The sequence below is a fragment of the Cebus imitator genome, unplaced genomic scaffold (assembly GCF_001604975.1).
Source record: "Cebus imitator isolate Cc_AM_T3 unplaced genomic scaffold, Cebus_imitator-1.0 Scaffold215, whole genome shotgun sequence".
Lineage (NCBI taxonomy): Eukaryota > Metazoa > Chordata > Mammalia > Primates > Cebidae > Cebus > Cebus imitator.
The window spans coordinates 192191-212983 of NW_016107530.1; the positions used below are offsets into that span (position 1 = coordinate 192191).

General features: G+C 38.5%; 1 protein-coding gene across 4 annotated transcripts in view; it reads left to right on the top strand.

Annotated features, from left to right (window-relative positions):
- The window catches only part of ASCC1 (activating signal cointegrator 1 complex subunit 1), a 123731-nt gene that overhangs the window by 53461 nt on the left and 49477 nt on the right, over positions 1 to 20793 (top strand). For all 4 annotated transcript variants that reach the window (XM_017548822.2, XM_017548827.2, XM_017548824.2 and 1 more), the window contains exons 6-7: positions 3704 to 3840; positions 10636 to 10755. In XM_017548822.2, coding sequence (XP_017404311.1) covers positions 3704 to 3840; positions 10636 to 10755 — 257 coding nt within the window. The remainder of the gene's footprint in view (positions 1 to 3703; positions 3841 to 10635; positions 10756 to 20793) is intronic.

Sequence of the window (20793 nt, forward strand, 5' to 3'; positions counted from 1 at the left end):
TTAAAGTTTTTATAAATTTACTTAACAAAATTAACCATTAAAAAATGAACAGTTCAGTGGCATTTAGTACCTTTGTATTGTGCAGCTACCAACGCGCTCTCTTTTTCTAGCATTTTCATCACCCCCAAAGGAAACCCCATACCCATTAAGTACTTGCTCTTCACTCACACCTCCCCAGCCCCTGATAACCACCAGCTTGTGTTCTGTCTCTGTGGATACCTGTTCTAGATATATCATATAAATGGAATTGTCTCACTCCATCCAGTGTTGCCATAAAGGAATACCTGAGGCTGGGTAATTTATAAGGAAAAAGGATTTATTTGGCTCACAGTTCTGCAGGCTGTACAAGAAGCATGGTGTCAGTTATCTGCTTCTGGTGAGGGCTTCAGGCTGCTTCCACTCACAGTGGAAGGTGAAGAGGAGCTGGTGTGTGCAGAGAGCAGGTAGGAGTGCAAGGGGAGGTGTCAGGCTCTCTTTTTATTATAATAATCAGCTGTAGTAGTAGAGTGAAACCCCATCTCTATGAAAAATGTATAAATTAGCCAGGCATGGTGGTGGGCATCTGTAATCCCAGCTACTCGGGAGGCTGAGGCAGGGAGAATTGCTTGAACCCGGGAGGCGGAGGTTGCAGTGAGCTGAGATGGTGTCACTGCACTCCAGCCTGGGTGACAAGAGTGAGACTCCATCTCAAAAAAAAAAGAATGAAGCTCTCAACACTGTTGTCCTGGCTGTAATGAGTAAGTTTTCACTCTACTACTACACTGTTCATGAGAGATCTGCTCCTGTGACCCAAACACCTCCCATTAAGCCTCACCTTAGGCATTGAGGATCCAATTTCACCATGAGATTTGGAGAGTCAGATACCCAGATTACAGCAGGAGTCATACAACATGTGACCTTTTGTGTCTGGCTTCTTTTACTTAGCATAATGTTTTTAAGATTCATCCGTGGTGGTGTGGCATATATCAGAATTTCATTCTTTTTTTTTGAGATGGAGTCTCGCTCTTGTCACCCTGGCTGGAGTGCAGTGACACGATCTCAGCTCACTGCAACCCCCGCCTCCTGGGTTCAAGCAATTCTCCTTGCCTCAGCCTCCCGAGTAGCTGGGATTACAGATGCCCACCACCACACCTGGCTAATTTATATATTTTTAGTAGAGACGGGATTTCACCATATTGGCCAGGTTGGTTTTGAACTCTTGATGTCAGGTAATCTGCCTGCCTCAGCCTCCCAAAGTGCTGGGATTACAGGAAAGAGCCACTGCGCCCAGCCAGAATTTCATTCCTTTATTGTAGCTGAATAATATTCCACTGTGTGTATATACCACACACAGTGTCCAGATGAATGGACACTGTGTGTACAGTGTCCAAACTGTGTGTACAGTTTGTTTATCCATTCATCTGGACGTTTGGATTATTTCCATCTTTTGGCTATTGTGAGTAGTGCTTCTGGAAGCATGCATATACACGTATTTGAGTCTCTTTTTCAATTCTCTTGGGCATACACCTAGGAGTAGAATTGCTGGGTCATATGGCAATTCTATGTTTAACTTTTTGAGGAACTGCCAAACTGTTTTTCACAGTGGCTGAGTCATTTTACCTTCCTAGCAACAATATATGACGGTTCCAATTTCTACATATCCTCACCAGCACTTGTCATTTTCCATTATTTTGATTATAGATAGTTTAGTGGGTGTGAAATGGCACCTTATAGTGGTTTTGATTTGCATTTCCCTAAGTGACTAATGATGCTTATGTGCTTGTTAGCCAGTTCTGTTTGTTAGCCATTTATATTTCTTTGGAGAAAGGTCTGTTGAAGCCCTTTTCCTNTTTTTTTTTTTTTTTTTTTTTTTTTGAGACAGAGTCCTACTTTGTCGCCCAGCCCAGGCTGGAGTGCAGTGGTGTGATCTTGGCTCACTGCACCCTCTGCTTCCCAGGTTTAAACAATTCTTCTGTCTCAGCCTCCTAAGTAGCTGGGATTATGGGTGCTTGCCACCATACCCAGCTACTTTTTATATTTTTAGTGGAGATGGGGTTTCACCATGTTGGTCTGGCTGGTCTTGAACTCCTGAAATCAAGTGATCTGCCCGCCTCAGCCTCCCAAAATGCTGGGATTACAGGCGTGAGCCACCGTGCCCGGCGCCTTTTCCCATTTTAAAATCAGGTTCAACTGGGTTCTGTGGCTTACGCCCATAATCCCAGCTATACAGGAGGCTGAGGCAGAAGGATCGCTTGAGCTCAGTAGTTTGAGGTTACAGTGAACTGTGATTGTGCCACTGCAGTCCAACCTGGGCGACAGAGGAAGACCCAGTTTCTTAAAAAATAAAAAAAAATTAGATTGTCTTAAGGGCTAATATCTGAATCTACAAAAAACTTAAACAAATTTACAAGAAAAAAACAACCCATCTAAAAGTGGACAAAGGATAGGAACAGACACTGCTCAAAAGAAGACATTTATGCAGCCATCAAACATACAAAAAAAAGCTCATCACCACTGGTCATTAGAGAAATGCAAATCAAAATCACATTGAGATACCATCTCACACCAGTTAGAATGGCAGTCATTAAAAAGTCAGGAAACAACAGATGATAGAGAGGATAGTGGAGAAACAGAAACACTTTTACACTGTTGGTGGAAGTGTAAATTAGTTCAACCATTGTGGGAGACTGTGGCGATTCCTCAAGGATCTGGAACTAGAAATACCATTTGACCCAGCAATACCATTTGGGTATATACCCAAAGGATTATAAATAATTCTACTATAAAGACACATGCGCATGTATGTTTATTGCAGCACTGTTCACTATAGCAAAGACTTGGAACCAACCCAAATGCCCATCAAATATAGACTGGCACATATACACCATGGAATATAATGCAGCCATAAAAAAGGATGAGTTCATGTCTTTTGCAGGGACATGGATGAAGCTGGAAACCATCATTCTCAGCAAAGTAACACAAGAACAGAAAACCAAACACCAAATGTTCTCACTCATAAGCGGGAGTTGAACAGTGAGAACCCATGGACACAGGGAGGGGAATATCACACACCAGGGCCTGTTTTGGTGGGGAGACTAGGGGAGGGACAGCATTAGGAGAAATACCTAATGTAGATGACGGGTTGATGGGGTGCAGCAAACCACCATGGCACATGTATACCTATGTAACAAACCTGAATGTTCTGTACATGTACCCCAGAACATTATAATAACCAAAAATTAGATTGTCTTTTTGTTGTTGAGTTGGAAGAATGCTTTATATATTCTGGATACTAGACCCTTATCAGATAAATTACTTGCAAATATTTCTGCCATTCTGTAGTTTTCTTTTCCCTTTTCTGATAGTGTCCTGTGATGCACAAAAGTTTTTTAATTTGATGAAGCCCAGTTTATTTTTTTCTTTTGTCATCCATGTTTTTGGTGTCATATCTGAGGATCCATTGCCAAATTCCAGGTCATGATCCATTTTGTGTTAATTTGTGTATATGATAGGAGATAGTAGTCTATCTTCATTCTTTTGCATGTGGGTATTTTATTGTTCCAGCATCATTTATTGAGGGGACTTTCTCTATTGAATGGTCTTGGCATCTTGTGGAAAATCACTTGGCTGTAGATGTGTTGGTTTATTTCTGGGGACTCAGTTTTATTCTTGCCATTTGCCTTTGTATGGGCTGAGTTTCTTGTTTTTCTTCTTTTGATAACAGGATCATGGGGTTGACAGCAGCATTTTCCAGAATCCTAAAAAGCTTCATCTAACTATTGGGATGTTGGTGCTTTTGAGTGAGGAAGAGATCCAGCAGACATGTGAGATGCTACAGCAGTGTAAAGAGGAATTCATTAAGTGAGTATCCTCAGGGATGGGAATGGGTGGTCTACCTGGCCTGGCATCTTTTTGGTATTACAGACTTATTTTTGAACTAGAGGCTGGATGACATGGGAAGGACTCATGTGATTTGATGGAGCCCACTCAGGTAATCCAGGATAACCTGTCATGTCAGATTCCTTAACCTTAATCACATCTACAAAAGTCTCTTTGCCATGTAAGATAGCATATTTATAAATTCCAGAGAGTGGGACATCATCTTTGGGGGTCATTATGCTATCTATCACAGTAACTCAAACATTGTAACATGATTCTCTAGGAAAGTCTTCATTATATTTCAGAAACACTGACTTAAAAAAAAGAAAAGCAAATAATTTTATTTGATTTGGCAAGAATTTTAAAAAATTTCAACTTTTTATATTAAATTTTTTTTTTTTGTAGGGATGGGGTCTTGCCCTGTTGCCTAGGGGGGTGTCAAACTTCTGGTCTCAAGCAACCCTCCTGCCTCGGCCACTCCCTGGCTGGGCGTGGCAGGAGTGAGCTTCTATGCCTAGCCAGTTCAGCAAGGATACTAGAAACAGTCTGAGCAATCTGTTTTGACTCAGGGAAAGCATTACAGCTAGTGCTTGACTTACGACCATGGTCAGGACCGCCGACTGGTCATAACACAATTTGGTTGTAAGTTGAGTAGGTTATATGGACAGTTGAAATAGTGCACGTGGAGATGGTAGTGCTGCTGGAAGCTGGTCCGCACTGTCGTACGCCCAGCTGGGCAACGTTTGCGCTGCCAGACACGGAGAAGTCGTGGCTAGCGATTGTGGTCGTAAAATTGAATGGTCGTAAGTTGCATAGGTCGTAAGTCGATCAATACCTGTACTATTCTGAGGGCAGAGTTGTTATTCATTTTTACTGTAAAATTTTAATTTATACATACATCTGACATAACAGCTTTATTTCAAAGAACCATATCTTCCCGTTTACCTTTATTTTCTTCCTTTTATGTAAGATTTATAGGAGAGAAATTTGAAAGCCAATTCACTCAAATAGTTCTTTTATTCCATTATTGTAGGCAGGCCCTGTGCTATTCTAACATGGTCTTGTAGAAATGGCTTACCTGGTTCATTGGGTAGAACAAGGTAAAAGGATCTACAATTTTTCTCTAGTTATGTTGTATGTGAAACTGTGTAATATAAGCACTTTATGGGCCTGTTATCCTTTTCCACAAATTGTTTCAAAGACAAGATGTTTTTCTTGAGCAAGTTCATAAGCTGATAAGATTTGCAATCTATCTTTTCTGCATCTCAGAGAGCAAAGACCACTTCTTGTCTTATTCTTTTGCTCAGTAATGGACAGATCTGTTTTCTCTAGATCTTACCTAAAATTCAAAATAATTTGGTGTTTGTCATTAGTTACTTGTCATTTTCCTTATATAAAGGAAAAGGTTATGCTTTATTTTACAAAGCAGAGCAGTTTTGCCTGGTTTAAGGATCAGTTCTGATACTTGAACTTATTCCCAGTTTACTTTTTGCTAAACTAAACTGAAAGCTGCTGAGTTTTCTTGGGTGCCATTGGGATAACCCTGCTAAGAAAAAATTTAAAGGTAGATAAAATATTTGTTTAGAGAGGTATTTGTTCTTTTTACCTTATGAAAATCAGGTCACAGGTTTTTAGTCAGTGAAGCTTTATCCTAAGCTATGTGAAGATTTAGCTGGGTTCTTCCCTTTTATGTCTCTTGGTGCCTTTTGTGACTGAATGCCAAATCTGAGCCCTTTAAGCATGTCAGAGTTAGTGTGCCTGGGGAATAAAGAGCAATCTTAATAGTTCCTCAGAATTTTTGACATGACAGTATGAAAACAGTAATTGTAGTTTTTCAAATTCAGCAAAGCTTTTGAAATAGGACAAAGTTTCCCTGCCAAAAATCTGCAGTGCATGCAAAAATTTGTTTAAAAATGCTCTTTTTAAAAAGCTGGGAAGATGTGAAACCAGCGAGTAAAATGAAGCAAGCTTCCCCAACCTTCTTCTCCTAATTTTCCTCGTCACATGCATTTGTTTAAAAAGTGAAAAGTAAGAAGTGCAAAATTGATTTACTTCTGAGAAGAGACTAATTCTTAAAAAAACAAAAAGGGTACTTCTATTAAAGCTCTGGTAAGTCAGTCAGTCAAATTGAATCATCTAATTTTTTCCTGCCGTTTGACCTTAGTCTTTGTGCTTGGTATATTTAGAAAAAATGTCAGTAAATAATGGCATTTCTAACCTGAACCTTTTATGGTATAGTGATCTGAAATTAAAACATGAAAAGGACAACACTGAAAAATGAATAGATCTGTACATAGTTTGCTGTAGTTTAATTTGATGGTTTTTAAAATTGGCGTATTAAAATAAATGTGGCTATATTGGAATTTGATTAAAACTGTGGTGCTATATTAACGAAATGAGTAGTTGAATATTTATCTTTTATTATACTTTAAGTTCTGGGGTACATATGTAGATCGTGCAGGATTGTTACATAGGTATACACATGCCATGGTGGTTTGCTGCATCCATTCCCCTGTCACCTACATCAGGTATTTCTCCTTATGTTATCCCTCCCCAATCTCCCCACCCCCTGCTATCCCTTCCCTAGCCCCCCTACCCCACAACAGACCCCATTCTCAGCCAACTGACATGAGATCAGAAAACCAAACACCGCATGTTCTCACTCATAAGTGGGTTTTGAACAATGAGTAGTTGAGTATTTGTTATAAATTTGGGGGTAGTGTTTTAATTTGAAGGATGTGATGAGACCAAAACCAGGATTTTTGTTTCAATTTTTCAGTGAAAGGCTCATGTAGCTCTATAGATTGTGAATTAATTATTCAGTGTTTAGTAAATCCGGACACTCCGGCTGTGTCCCTGGTGCCTTTTCTTTGTGAGAGGTAGGACACAGACCATGCACTCGCTCTGAGTCTGGAGTCTGACAGATGTGCAGCTCTTCAGTCCCAGCAGCACCCTCCTGTGCCTCAGTGTTCCCAGCAGGCCTGACGTCAAACCAGAGAAGTTTAAAAGGGACTAGAAAGAAGAGAGAAAATACCCATGAGCAAACATTAATGCCTAATTATTGCCTCACATGTCATCAGTTGGAAAGTAATTTGCTTACTGGTGTCCCAGATGTAATTGTTTGGCCAAGACAAAGAGTATTTATCGGGCAAACCACTGGATTTCCATCCTGCTTTTTAATCTCCCTCTTGATAAACCTTAGGGGTAGGTTGAAAGAGTGTTTCTGCTCATAAAGGAGGCTTTGGATCCTGTTTCATTGTATCTTTTTTTATTTTTATTTTTTGTTCTTGGCACCCCATCTAATTCCAACTTTTGTTTTAAGGCAGTACCACATTTTAACTTAGTGACAATATAGCATGCGTATTATGCTGTTCTTTCATTATTGCTATAAAGAAATACCCGAGACTGGGTAGCTTATGAAGAAAGGAGGCATAATTGGCTCATGGTTCTGCAGGCGTTGCAAGAAGCATGCTCGGCTTTTAGGGAGGCCTCAGGAAGCTTCAATGATGGCAGAAGTTGAGGGGATCAGGCATGTCACATGGCAAAACCAGGCACAAGCAACAGAGAGTGGCGGTGGTGGTGCCACACACTGAAACAACTAGATTTTGTGTGAACTCAGAATGAGAGCTCATTTATCACCAAGGGAATGACCCAAGCCATTGACAAGAGATCTGCCCCCATGATCCCAGCACCTCCCACTAGGCCCCACTTCCAACATTAGGGGTTACAATTCAACAGGAGATTTGGGCAGGGACACATATCCACACTATTTAATATATCAGCATGTGACCACATTCTTCTCAAAATTGTTCAGAACAGCTTCCCCCTTAAAACATCTATTAAATGTTTACCAGAAATATATTGAACACCCATTTTGTATAAGGCATAGTGTCAGGTTTTGAGGCTATAGATGTGGATAAGATAGAGAAAGTGCCTATCGTCCTGGGGTTTGGAGAAGGCTGTGCAGTGAGCTGATTTTTAATTGGGTTTCAGCATGGTGCAACAAGGCCTTTTCTGATTGCAATACAGATTTCTATAATAAGGGGTTCAGGAAGAAAACAGAATGGTGGGGCTTAACACAAAGGGAATACATGTTAATTTTAGGAAAGCCAGGAATTACACATAAACAAAAATAAAATACCACTTGTAATCTTGCCACTTAAAAATAATTACCATTAATACTTTGGATGCATATATGTATGTTTTTCCTTTGAGGTATAATTTACTTACAGTAGGCCGGGCGCGGTGGCTCAAGCCTGTAATCCCAGCACTTTGGGAGGCCGAGGCGGGTGGATCATGAGGTCAAGAGATCGAGACCATCCTGGTCAACATGGTGAAACCCCGTCTCTACTAAAAATACAAAACATTAGCTGGACATGGTGGTGCGTGCCTGTAATCCCAGCTACTCAGGAGGCTGAGGCAGGAGAGTTGCCTGAACCCAGGAGGCGGAGGTTGCGGTGAGCCAAGATCGCGCCATTGCACTCCAGCCTGGGTAACATGAGTGAAACTCCGTCTCAAAAAAAAAAAAAAATTTACTTACAGTAAAAATGCACAGCTCTGATGTGTAGTTGATGAGCTTTGACAAATGTCTGTACCTGTGCAACCTCACCCCAATCAAGACGTGGAACACTGCCATCACCCCTGAGGCTCCCTCATGCCTTTTTCCAGTGAATTCACTTCTAGAAGCAACCTGTCTTCTGATTTCTATTACCATAGATTTGGTTGGTTTGCTTTTTAATGTCCTATAAGTAGTTATTCAATATATACACTTTTGTGTTTCATTTATTTTGCATATTTTTAAAAATTTTAACTTGTTAGTGGATAATACATTTACATAGTTCAGAAACTTAAGGGTACAAAGGATATGCAGTGCAGTTTCCCTACCAGTGAGATTCATCAACTACCTGCTTTCCTCTCTAAGGCAAGCAGTGTACCACTTTCTCTCTGTGTCCTTTCAGGAATTTTATAGATGTATAAACAAACATATATATTATTTATATATATATATATATCTATGTTTATACATCTATAATATATATCTCACAGATATATATTTTTCTCACCTCTATCTTTTGTACAAGTAGCGTAGCGTGCACTTTGTTGTAGACCTTTTTTAAAACTTGGAAATATTTTTATATCAGTTTTATATACCATTTTATATCATACCTAAAAGCTTCCTTAGTCATATGTATAGTTTATTTATTGGTCATACATAGTATTATAGTTTAATCATTGCCATGCTATTTGACTTTTATTCTGTTCCCAATCATTTGGTGCTCCAAACAAAACTTTATGCCTCATTTAAAACCGTATGCCTAGGCCAGGTGCAGCGGCTCACACCTGTAATCTTAGAACTTTGGGAGGCCAAGTTCGGGACTAGCCTGGGTAACATGGCAAAACCCAGTCTCTACTAAAAGTATAAAAATTAGCTGGACATGGTGGCACGTGTTTGTAATCCTAGCTCTTTGGAAAGCTGAGGCACGAGGATCACTTAAACCTGGGAGGTGAAGGTTGCAGTGAGCCAAGATCATGCCACTATACCCAAGCCTGGGTGACAGAGTAAGGCCCTAAGGAAAAAAGAAACAAAACCCTATATATAAATTATTTCTCATGAATATGAGTATATTATTGCATCATACTAAGAGGCACATATTGTCTGCTTGTTTCTTTTTCTGTTAATATTCAGCTTGGTCAGTGAATTCAGGTGTGGTTATCATGACTATTATTTATAGAGTTCCTCTTTAAAGAGGTCTCTTTATATTTCCCCTAGCCTTTTGCCCAAGTTTTAGCAGCCACTGGTGATCATTGTCAAGATCCATTAATTTATCAAGGGTTGCAAGGATATAATTTCATTGTTCCTTCTGCATTTGTTAGTTTTGGAGTTCTCCTGTAAAGGAGAACTTTGCTTTATCAACAGTTACACAAGTTTATGTGTATATAATTTATAATTGTTTACTTAGGATGGGCTCCTGGAAATGGAATTCTTGGGGAAAGGGTTTTTATTGATGAAGGCTTCTCATAAATATTGACATATTGCTTTTAAAGATGGGATATCAGGCTGGGCACAGTGGCTCATGCCTGTAATTGCAGCACTTTGGGAGGCTGAGGCGGGAGGATCACCTGAGGTAGGGAGTTCAAGACCACTCTAGCAAATATGGTGAAACCCCATTTCTACTAAAAATATAAAAATTAGCTGGGTGTGGTGGTGTGCATCTGTAATCCCAGCTACTCAGGAGGCGGAGGCAGGAGAATCACTTGAACCCAGGAGGCAGAGGTTACAGTGAGCCGAGATCATGCCATTACACTTTATCCTGGGCAACAAGCAAAACTCTGTCTCAAAACAACAACAACAAAAAGTAAGTAAAAATGTGATATCAGTATACACCTCCACCTTTGGTATATGCGTGAAATGCTCTTCGTAACTTGTAGAGATAGTAGAGATGGGGCCCTGAGAGATGAGCCAACATAATAAATGTCTTTATGGGTCAGAACTGTCATCACTTGGCTTTCTCTGTGAGACAGTGCTAATAAATTGGTATTGGAATAAATATAGTGTGACATTGGAAATAGCTTCCAGTGTTTTCCAATTTGCGTGCATTGAAAATTTATTAATTTTCAAATTAGAAGGATAATTAGATAATGTTAGGGAAAAACACTACTATGTTTTCGTACATATGTAAGTAACATACATATTTGACTATATTAACCATGTTTCAAAATATAATAGCCCTCTTAGCTCAAACAGTTATAAATATCTTAATGTTTTCTTCTTTGCAGTGACATTTCTGGGGGTAAACCCCTAGAAGTGGAGATGGCAGGGATAGAATACATGAATGATGATCCTGGCATGGTGGATGTTCTTTACGCCAAAGTCCATATGAAAGATGGCTCCAACAGGTATATTTCTGGAATCCTTCTTTGTTTTAATCGAGAGGTACCTAAAAGCATCCTCACAAGTTTGATTCATTTTGATTCCTTTGAGTTCTTACTGTAAAGAACATTTTAATTCTTTCTCTCTCTCTTTTTTAAATAGTAAGTTAATCTCTTGAAAGAGGAATTTGTTGTAGGAAAAAGTATCAGGCTTTTACTCTGACATTTAGGATGGGTGTCTTACTGTGCTCAGGCTGATCTCAGCCTCCTAGGATCCAGGGATCCTTCTGCTTCAGCCTCCCAAGTAGCTGGGACTACAGGCAGCATGCCCTGAACCAGGATAGTCTGGTAGCCACTGAGTTACTTGGATAATGGGTGTTGATAGCAACAATCTAGTTTTTGTGGGACTCACTGGTTCCTTTGTGTTTTCCAGGATAAGAGGCAGGAAAGGTTGGTATTTTCGAATGGAAGTTTCAAACGTGATGCAGTGCAGTTATAGTGAATACGAGGACAAAATGAGGATGAAAACTTTACCAATTTTATAGGGTTATTAATCTTAATTTTGGCTGGGCACGGTGGCTCATGCCTGTAATTCTAACACTTTGAAAGGCGGAGGTGAGTGGATTGCTTGAGCCCAGGAGTGCAAGGCTAGCTTGGGCAACAGAGTGATAGAAACTCTATTTCTACCAAACCTCCCCCACTGAAAAAAAAAACAAAATTAGCCAGGCATGATGGCATATGCCTGTAGTCTCAGCTGCTCAAGAGGCTGAGGTGGAAGGATCACCTGAGCCTGAGGAGGTCAAGGCTGCAGTGAGCTGCGATCACACCACTGAACTCCAGCCTGGGCGACAGAGTGAGACTTTGTCTCTCAAAAAAAAAAAAAGATTACATAAAATGCTTAAAACAGTGCTTGGCACAGGCTAACATTATCAAAACATCAGAAAATGCTTACTGTTTTGAATTTTTGTTATTACCACACCTGCATCCCTCCCAGGGATTCTCAGTCTGCAGTCGAGGCGATTTCTAAGGCTGGCCTTGGCATCCAGAGCCATTTCCAATGTTAATGTCATTTATTAGTTGAATCAAAGCCTTTGGTGAACAGAGAAGCCGCACGTGCACTGGAAATTTGTTTTTGTGTGGTCTTTTTATTTAGGGCAGGGTGGAAGAAGGTTCACACAGAGCCAGAAACCTTCTAGAGAAAGTCTGATTCTCTAGGCAGGCTTCCACATTTATTTGCTTTCATATAGGATTTCTTATAAGGTTTCTCTTATCTTAATTTGAATTGATAATGGTGTCTTATCTTGGTTCATTTGGAAGCAAGTTTTAGGGGGAAGGGAGGCAAAATGGTATAGAATGGTATAGGAGCTATTTTCATGTGTGTTCTGTGCCAGATTTTTCTTTTCCTCAATACCTGGCATGTGCCTAAAGAGGCTTCTAATGACCTACCTTAAAAACCAGGAGCATGTTGTTACTTTATAGGAGATCACATACTAGGATATCCCAAAATATTTCCGCCAGGTTCAAATATGATATCTGGATCATCTACTTTGTGTTCTAACTATCCAAATGCCTTCACAGTACTGTAAAACTACAGTGTACTGTGTACAGGGTAGATTATTTTTGAACTTTGTGAACAGATACAATGGATCATCTAAGATGGCAATTCACAAATGTTTTGGTCTCACGGTTTCATAATTCTTAAAAATTATTGAGAATTATTGTTTTACAAAGAATGCTTGTTTTACGTTAAGTTGTATCTGTCAGTATTTACCTGATTAGAAATTAAAACTGAGAAATTTACTTGTTTATTCATTAAAAATAATACAACTTCTTGTTTATATAACTTTTTTTTTTTTTTTTTGAGACGGAGTTTCACTCTTGTTACCCAGGCTGGAGTGCAATGGCGCGATCTCGGCTCACCACAACCTCCGCCTCCTGGGTTCAGGCAATTCTCTTGCCTCAGCCTCCTGAGTAGCTGGGATTACAGGCACGTGCCACCATGCCCAGCTAATTTTTTGTATTTTTAGTAGAGACGGGGTTTCACCATGTTGACCAGGATGGTCTGGATCTCCTGACCTCGTGATCCACCCGCCTCGGCCTCCCAAAGTGCTGGGATTACAGGCTTGAGCCACCGCGCCCGGCCTGTGAATCTCTTTAATGGAAGACAGCTGGTTTCTCATAGCTGCTTCTGCGTTCAGCCTATTGTGATATGTCATTTTGGTTGAAGTTACATGAGGAAATCCAGCCTCATAGATACAGATATGTAGTTGGAAAAATGAGGAGTACATCAATGGTTTTTCCAGATAATTGTGGATATTTTGTACTACTATGAATTTGACAAGTCGACTAGTTGTTTTTGTTTTTGTTTTGAGGCAGAGTCTCGCTCTGTTGCCCAGGCTGGAGTGCAGTGGTGCAGTCTTGGCTCACTGCCACCTCTGACTCCCTGCTTCAAGCGATTCTCCTGCCTCAGCCTTCCGAGTAACTGGGATTATAGGCATGTGCCACCATGCCCAGCTAATTTTTTGTATTTTTAGTAGAGACAGGGTTTCACCATGTTGATCTCCTGACCTTGTGGTCTGCCTGCCTCGGCCTCCCAAAGTGCTGGAATTACAGGCATGAGCCACTATGCTCAGCCTTTTTTAAGAAAGATTAGTTGCATTGTGGAATCCAAAGCCGTATTAGTGAACTTTCATACTCTGTTAGATTAAAATCCATTGGTCTGTTATACATTTTTACTGGATCTTTAAGCCATGCCCAGTTTTCTAACATGGGTCATTTAGAAAATACCGGTTCACCGAGTTACGCAGATTTCTCAAATCACATTTCATTTTGCAGTATTTAAAATATGTTAATATCACTACCAATTTCATAAACATTTTTAAGCATTGGGAAGTTGTCAAACTCACGGTGGCAGATATACGTTTTCCATAATTCTGATTTTTACTTGAAAGCTCAAATTTTAATATTGGCACCAAATACAATTATTTTTCTTCACATTCTCTTGAGAAAATATCTGCCAAATAGCCAGGACTGAATAACCGTAATTTGTCTGTGGATCTTTCAAGTAAAAATGTTGTTCCATGGATCAAGACTAGTTCAACTCACAATTTAGGCAGCTCACAAGTGCATTTTTTAGACAGCCATCTGCTTAGGTTTATGGACCAAGTACTTTATTCTTTCATTTTTCTTTATTTTCTTTTATTTTTTGTATTTCTTTTTCCAAAAGGAGCAGAGCTTGAACAGGTGTTTTATACATACTGCCAGCTTCATCGCACAGGATATTAAAAGACATGCACTCAAGGGCTGAGGCTTAATAAAATTGATCATTTTTACTGCTTTATCAAGATTAAATGAAACTTTAAAAAAAAACTGTACAAATATATAGTGAATAATATACTACTACTAGCACAGTTGGATGCCGTTACTGTAATTAATGCTACGGTCCTGGCAGCCTTACCTACCATTGCTTTTGCACCATCAGTGCAAATGTCATCCTAGTGAAAAAGACAAATAATGTCATATAAATAGTTTTGACCTATGGACTCCCTAAAAGAGTTTCAGGGACCTTCCGAGAGCCACAGACCACATGGTAAGAACCACTGGTCTGAGTAATATTTTATCTCTAACATTTTAGATAGCAGTTTCCAGGGAATTATAACTAACTTTGGTTAGCGCCTACTCTTGCCTGGCATGGTGCTTAGATCATATTATTTCTATTTAGTCTTTTTAAAATCTTTGTAAGATAAATACTGTTTTTATGCCCATTTTATAGATCAGGGAAGTTCAGAGAGCTTAAGTAGGATAAGTTGTGTAGTACAGACTATGTTCCAATTCTTGTTCTTAGAGTGGGCTGCAAAATTTAACTTAAAATTTATTATTTTAGGCTCGGTACAGTGGCTCACGCCTGTAATTCCAGCATTTGGGGAGGCCAAATAGGTAGATCACCTGAGGTCAGGAGTTCGAGATCAGCCCGGCTAATGTGATGGAGGTTGCAGTGAGTCAATATCATGCCACTGCTCTCCAGCCTGGGCGATGGAGCAAAACTCTGTCTCAAAAAAAAAAAAAAAAAATCTTATGAAAATGTGAAGTATCCACTGAATCCACTATTGTAATCAAGCAAGAATATTTTTGGATAATTCTTACCTCTCACTGCTCTAGTTTCTCTTTTGCGTTGTCTATTCCTCTTCCCGAGAATAGCCACATTTGTATTATTTCAAAAAGATTTGTAAATTCCCCTTCCAAAATCTAGGATGTCTAAGGGACTTAATCACTTAATTAATTTCATGAAAAAACTATTCAAATGCCTCCTTTGTGCAAGGTATTTTGCAAAACAGTACAGATTAACACAGAAGCTAGTAACACATGGCCCTGTTTTTAAGGACCATTCAGTCTTTTTCTTTCTGTGAAAAGAAAGCTCAATACAAGAACTATGTTTAACAAAATACATGTTGTAATAAAAATACAAGCACTCAACTTTTTTGGTATGCTTTCATATATAATGTTTTAAATCAAAGATTTTCTTTTTTTTTTCTTTTCGAGACGGAGTTTCGCTCTTGTTACCCAGGCTGGAGTGCAATGGCGCGATCTCGGCTCACCGCAACCTCCGCCTCCTGGGTTCAGGCAATTCTCCTGCCTCAGCCTCCTGAATAGCTGGGATTACAGGCACGTGCCACCATGCCCAGCTAATTTTTTGTAGTTTTAGTAGAGACGGGGTTTCACCGTGTTGACCAGGATGGTCTCGATCTTTTGACCTCGTGATCCACCCGCCTCGGCCTCCCAAAGTGCTGGGATTACAGGCGTGAGCCACCGCGCCCGGCAAGATTTTCTTAAATGACTGAATGTGAAGTGCCCAACCTTTAAAAGGATGGAACCACTTAGATTAGATTTGTTGTCTGGAATCAGAGAGCTGGGACAGTGGACTTAAACTTACTAATGCATCTTCGGTTTGGTTTGGTAAAGTGTGACTGGTAAGGAATTTGTCTAAGGAAGCTTTTACATTAGCTAGTAGTCAGCTGTTGGGACTTACACACTGAACGCTGTGGCTGTTCTGCCCGTTACTGTCTCAACCCTTCACCCATGTGTCTCTCAAAAGATTTGTTTCTCACATTTTACTAAGAACGTGAAGCTACTGCCTCAACTTCCACCTTTTACCATCATAGTTCACCTATTTTCATCTCCCCCACCCCACTCAATTTCCTTGTTTTTCTGAAAACATTCGCTCTTCCTTTACTTATTCTTGTGAACCCATTTCTTCTTATCTTCTCAAAGACCTGGCACCCTCAGTTATTCTGCCCGGCATGGCCTTTCTAGTCCCCTTTCCCCAGGCATTCTTTGAATGCCTAGGATATACAGGGCAGTAGACCCTATAGTTTCTGTCATCTACAAGAGGCCGATGGCATCCATTAGGATTCACTAGGGTGAGGCTGTAATTGAGATGCCAGGGCTGCAGGGAAGGGCAGGACAACTCTGCCCAGGGATGGGCAAATCTCCTAAAGGAAGGCTTCAGGAAGTAGGCTTCTTTGCTGAATAAGGAGTTTGCAGGCTAAAGGAGTACCTTTTTAGGAAATGGGACTAAATAGCAAATGCAAAGTCACAGAGGCAGGAAAGAGCATTATTTTCCAGTAGAATGTGTGAGATGGGAATGGGGTTAGATGGGAGATGAGGCTGCAGAGTAGGCAGGGGTTAGATCTAGAAGCACTGTTATATGCCATCTAAAGGGAGTTGGATTTCCATTGGTCATTTGTTTATTCAACAAAAATTTATTGAAAGCCTACAGTCTCCCAGGCACTATGTTAGAGCCTGAGTATAGAGTAATGAATAAAGCCAGATACAGCCATTGCTCCAGTGTAGTTTACAGACAAGTGGGGAAAACCAGACATTAACAAATATCACATGAATATACTAATGTGATTGCAAAGTAGGATAAAGACTGAGCAAGGGAAAAAAACGATGCTCTGTAACAGAGGAAAACTATTATGGAAATTTAGGGAAGAGCACAATCAAGGAAAGCCGCTCTAAGGAATTGATGTTAAACTGAGATCTACAGGAGTTGGAGTTTGCAGGCTAAGAGTAGTGAGAAGGTTTTTTTCCAGCTTTTAGGCAAACAGAAGAGCAGAACAAAAGTCCCAAGGCAAGAAAAAGCCTAGCAAACTCCAGATATATAGGTGGAGCATGGGGAGTAGGAGAGTGACAGAGATGGCGACCTGAAGAAATTAGAGGAGCTTGGCGTAAGGTAGACAGTAGATAAGAGGAAAAAGATTAAATGCAAGCAGAATACATAAAAAGAAGTCCACATCAAGATAGATCATAATGGAACTACAGATCACTAAAGGCAAAGAGAAGATCTTAAAAGAAGCCACCTACAAAGGATTGGCAATTATGACGACAGCAGATTTCTCAATAGCAGCAGCAGAAGCCGAAAGACAGCAGAATAATATTTTCTAAATGTTAAGAGAAAACGACCGACAACCTGGAATTTTGTACTCAGGAAAAAATAAAATATTTAAACAACAAAGATGAAATAAAAACTTCCAGAGATGAGCAAAAACTGAGAGAATTTACCACTGTGAGATAGCCACAGTAAAGGAACCTCTAAAGGGTATATTTCAGGAAAAGGAAAATGAATCCAGAAAGTCTGAGATGTAAGGAGGCTAGTATGAGATGCAGAAAGCAATGGTGAATAAATAAGATAGTCTGTATAAAATAATGATTTTATATTTAAGGGGGTATTTAAAAATGATAGAACTAAAATATCTACTAACAGCATGTAAATCAGGACTAAGGGGAATTCTAGAATTGAAGTATTCTAGAGAGGTTTATTTTTTTTAATTTCAGGGGAGAGTTAGGATGTTAAGATATAATTAACTTTAGACTTTGAAAAGCCAAATGTACATAGTAAAAATTTAAAAATAAGTCTGAAAATAGTATAAATTACAAACAAGTAGAGACAGAAAAAGGGGGACAAACATAAATTCAATCCAAAAAGGGCAAGAAGCATAGGAAAAAGTAGAATGAGCAGAAATTAAGAACTAAGGTAGTGGGAAGAAATCCAGGCATATAATAATTATAATATATGTTAATGAAATAAACTCAGCAGTTAAGAAAAGATATTACAAGATTAGATATAAATAAAATTAAGTTATATGCTTTTAATAAGTGACATGTCTACATAAGGCTGAAATAGTACAAAGGAAAAAATATACAAGGCAAATACCATATAATGTTGGCATAACAGAATTAACATCAAACATGATAAACTTAAAGAAATAATGCATTATTAGCAATAGAGAAGACTATTATATATGATAAAGGGTTCATTTTACTAGGAAGATATAACCATTCTAAACTTGTATGAGCCTAATAAAACAGCCTCAAAGTAGGTTAAATGAAATTTGTATAATTAATTTTTTATTAGGGAAAAACTGAGGAATCCTTCCTCATAGGAGGAGATTGCAACCTATTTCTCAATTATTGGTAGGTCAAGCAGATATAAAGTCAGTAAAGATACAGAATATTTTAACCATGAACAAGTTTCATCTAATAGTCATCTTTGGAATTATAAGCCCAGTAATTAGAGAATTTATATTCTTTTCAGTAGAACAGTAGAAAAAAATTGATTACATACTAGATCATAAAGTAAGGCTTAATATACATACTAAATCATAAAGTAAGGCTTAATAGATTTTAGTGAGCTGGTATCTTACATATTATACTTTCTAACTAGAGATAAAACAAGGTTACCTGCAGTTAGCAAGTTATTAGGAAATAATAAGAGAGTTTGAGGCAGGGTGGCATGCATCTGTAATCACAGCTACTTGAGAGACTGAGACTTGAGGATTGCTTGAGCCCAGGGGTTTAGGCCAGTCTGAGCAACAGCAAGATACTGTCTCTTAAAAAGAAAAAGGAAGGGTGAGTTTTAAAATGTTTTAAAAAGACAAAATGGTCATTATTTGCAGATAAATACCATTCTAAGAATACTTTTAAAAGCTTTAAAATTGTAAATCAGTAAGAGTACTAATAAGTAGTTAGACAAAAGATAAATGTCCAAAAATAAATCGTTTAGTACCTACAAAGTACCAGGCATTGTACCAGACACCATAAGGGATACAAAAATGGGTAAAATGTCCCTTATCTTAGGGAGCTTAAATCTGTTCAATAATTCATCTGTTACAAGGAAGGCTAATTTTAAAAGTACAGGAAAACTAAGTAGATGTTTGATAATAGACATGAGGTCACTGCTAGTAAAAGTATAAATTAATATAAACTTTCTAGAAAGCATATTGGCTGTTTACTCACAGATTTTTACTTTATATTTCTTAGATTTGCTGATTCTTTCTGTAGGAATTTATCCAATGAAATTAATCAGAAGTATGGACAAATATTTATATGAAGATCCTGATTACAATATTGTATATAACAGTAAATACTGGCAGCAGTCTAAATAGTCATCAAAATAAAATTGGTGGAAAATAAACTATAGAACATCTGTAGAATAGAGAATACTGTGGGTTGACTAAGCATTACATCTTAGGAAAACGTTCACTTTATGTTATTATGTGTTAAAAAGAGATTACAAAACAATTTGCACACTGACTTTCCCCTATCTCAAAAGTGGGAAGAGACAGCAATAGAAAAATAAGTCAGTGAGTCTGGATACATAAACAATTTACTGGTCGTTATTTCTGGATAGCAAGTAATTTTTTTCTTTAAGCTTGTCTTTGATATATATATCAGACAAGCTAATACATATATATATATACATATTTTTTAAATTAATTAATTTATTTAGTTTAACAATTTGGTGTTATACTTGGTCAGGTCCATGTGAGTTGTAATTAGTATGTGCCTGTTAGTGGTAGAATTGTGGCTTGACCCAGCTCTGTTTGACTGTAAAGACTGTGCTTATGGGACAGAAAGAGGACATTCAAAATAAGTGGATATAGTGCACTCTTTTGAGATGTTTGGTGAAAAGATGAGAGAGGTATATATGTGTGCATTAAATTCCACAGTGTTATAGCCCGGCATCACTATACATAGTTTGCCATCTTCCTTTCATAGCCAAGCTTCTTTTTACATTGTTTTGCCTATAAAAATAAAATCTTACAGATGGGTGAAGTGAAAGTTAAACAGCTCTTTTCCCCCTGCTCTGACTCTCAAGTTTTTCTTCCCAGAGCAAATACTGAGAGTCATTGTGCATATCATTTTACATAAATTGATCACGTTACACGTGTATTTCTGTAGTTCATTCTTGTGAATATAACCTAGTTGCTTTATGTCATTACTTTTATGTCAGTGACTGTAGATATTATGAAACACTACTACATCAGTCCAAGTGATAGCTTATGTACCATAGGACTTTGCTTAAAAATCTTGCATCATTTCATGTCATCTTTTGAATTCATAATCCTCAGTCTAGCATTCAAGATCTTCCCGTATGACACCATCTTAATACTTCAGCTTTATCTCCCCCTATCTTGTCCCTGCCCTGGGCCCCAGCCTGCTTCATTACTGGTTGATGATCTTTTGTGTCTTTATTAATATTGTTTGTTATGACGGAAATTTCCCTTATATTACTCCTCTTTGTGTCCAAATGCTATTTCTCTTTCCTCTTGCCATCTTTTCTTCTTTTTCCTAAATAGACTGTAAGATTCTTAGGGGCAGGGAGTATGTGTTATTCAACTGCCCTTCATAATGCATGACATAGTAGATGTTTGAAGAGTGTTTGTTATTTATTTATTCAACGGATGTGCAAAAATGCATTGAGTGTAGTTGGCTTCTTATCCTAAGCCCACCCTCCTTGTTACCTATTCTGATCCTAACCCCACTATAATCTCTTCTACTTTTAAATTACCCAGAGCACTCTGTATTGCTGTTATTACCAAAATCTACTTTATAGTCTCATATAAAAATAATAATAAAAATTGTATCTTTTAATAAGAAGGACCATCTTTGCTTAGTTTTTATTCTTTTTTTTTTATACATAATACCTTTGACCATATAATTTTTATTCTTGTAGTCACTAACATAATGTCTGTACACAGTGAGCACTCAGGAAGCATTTTTTTT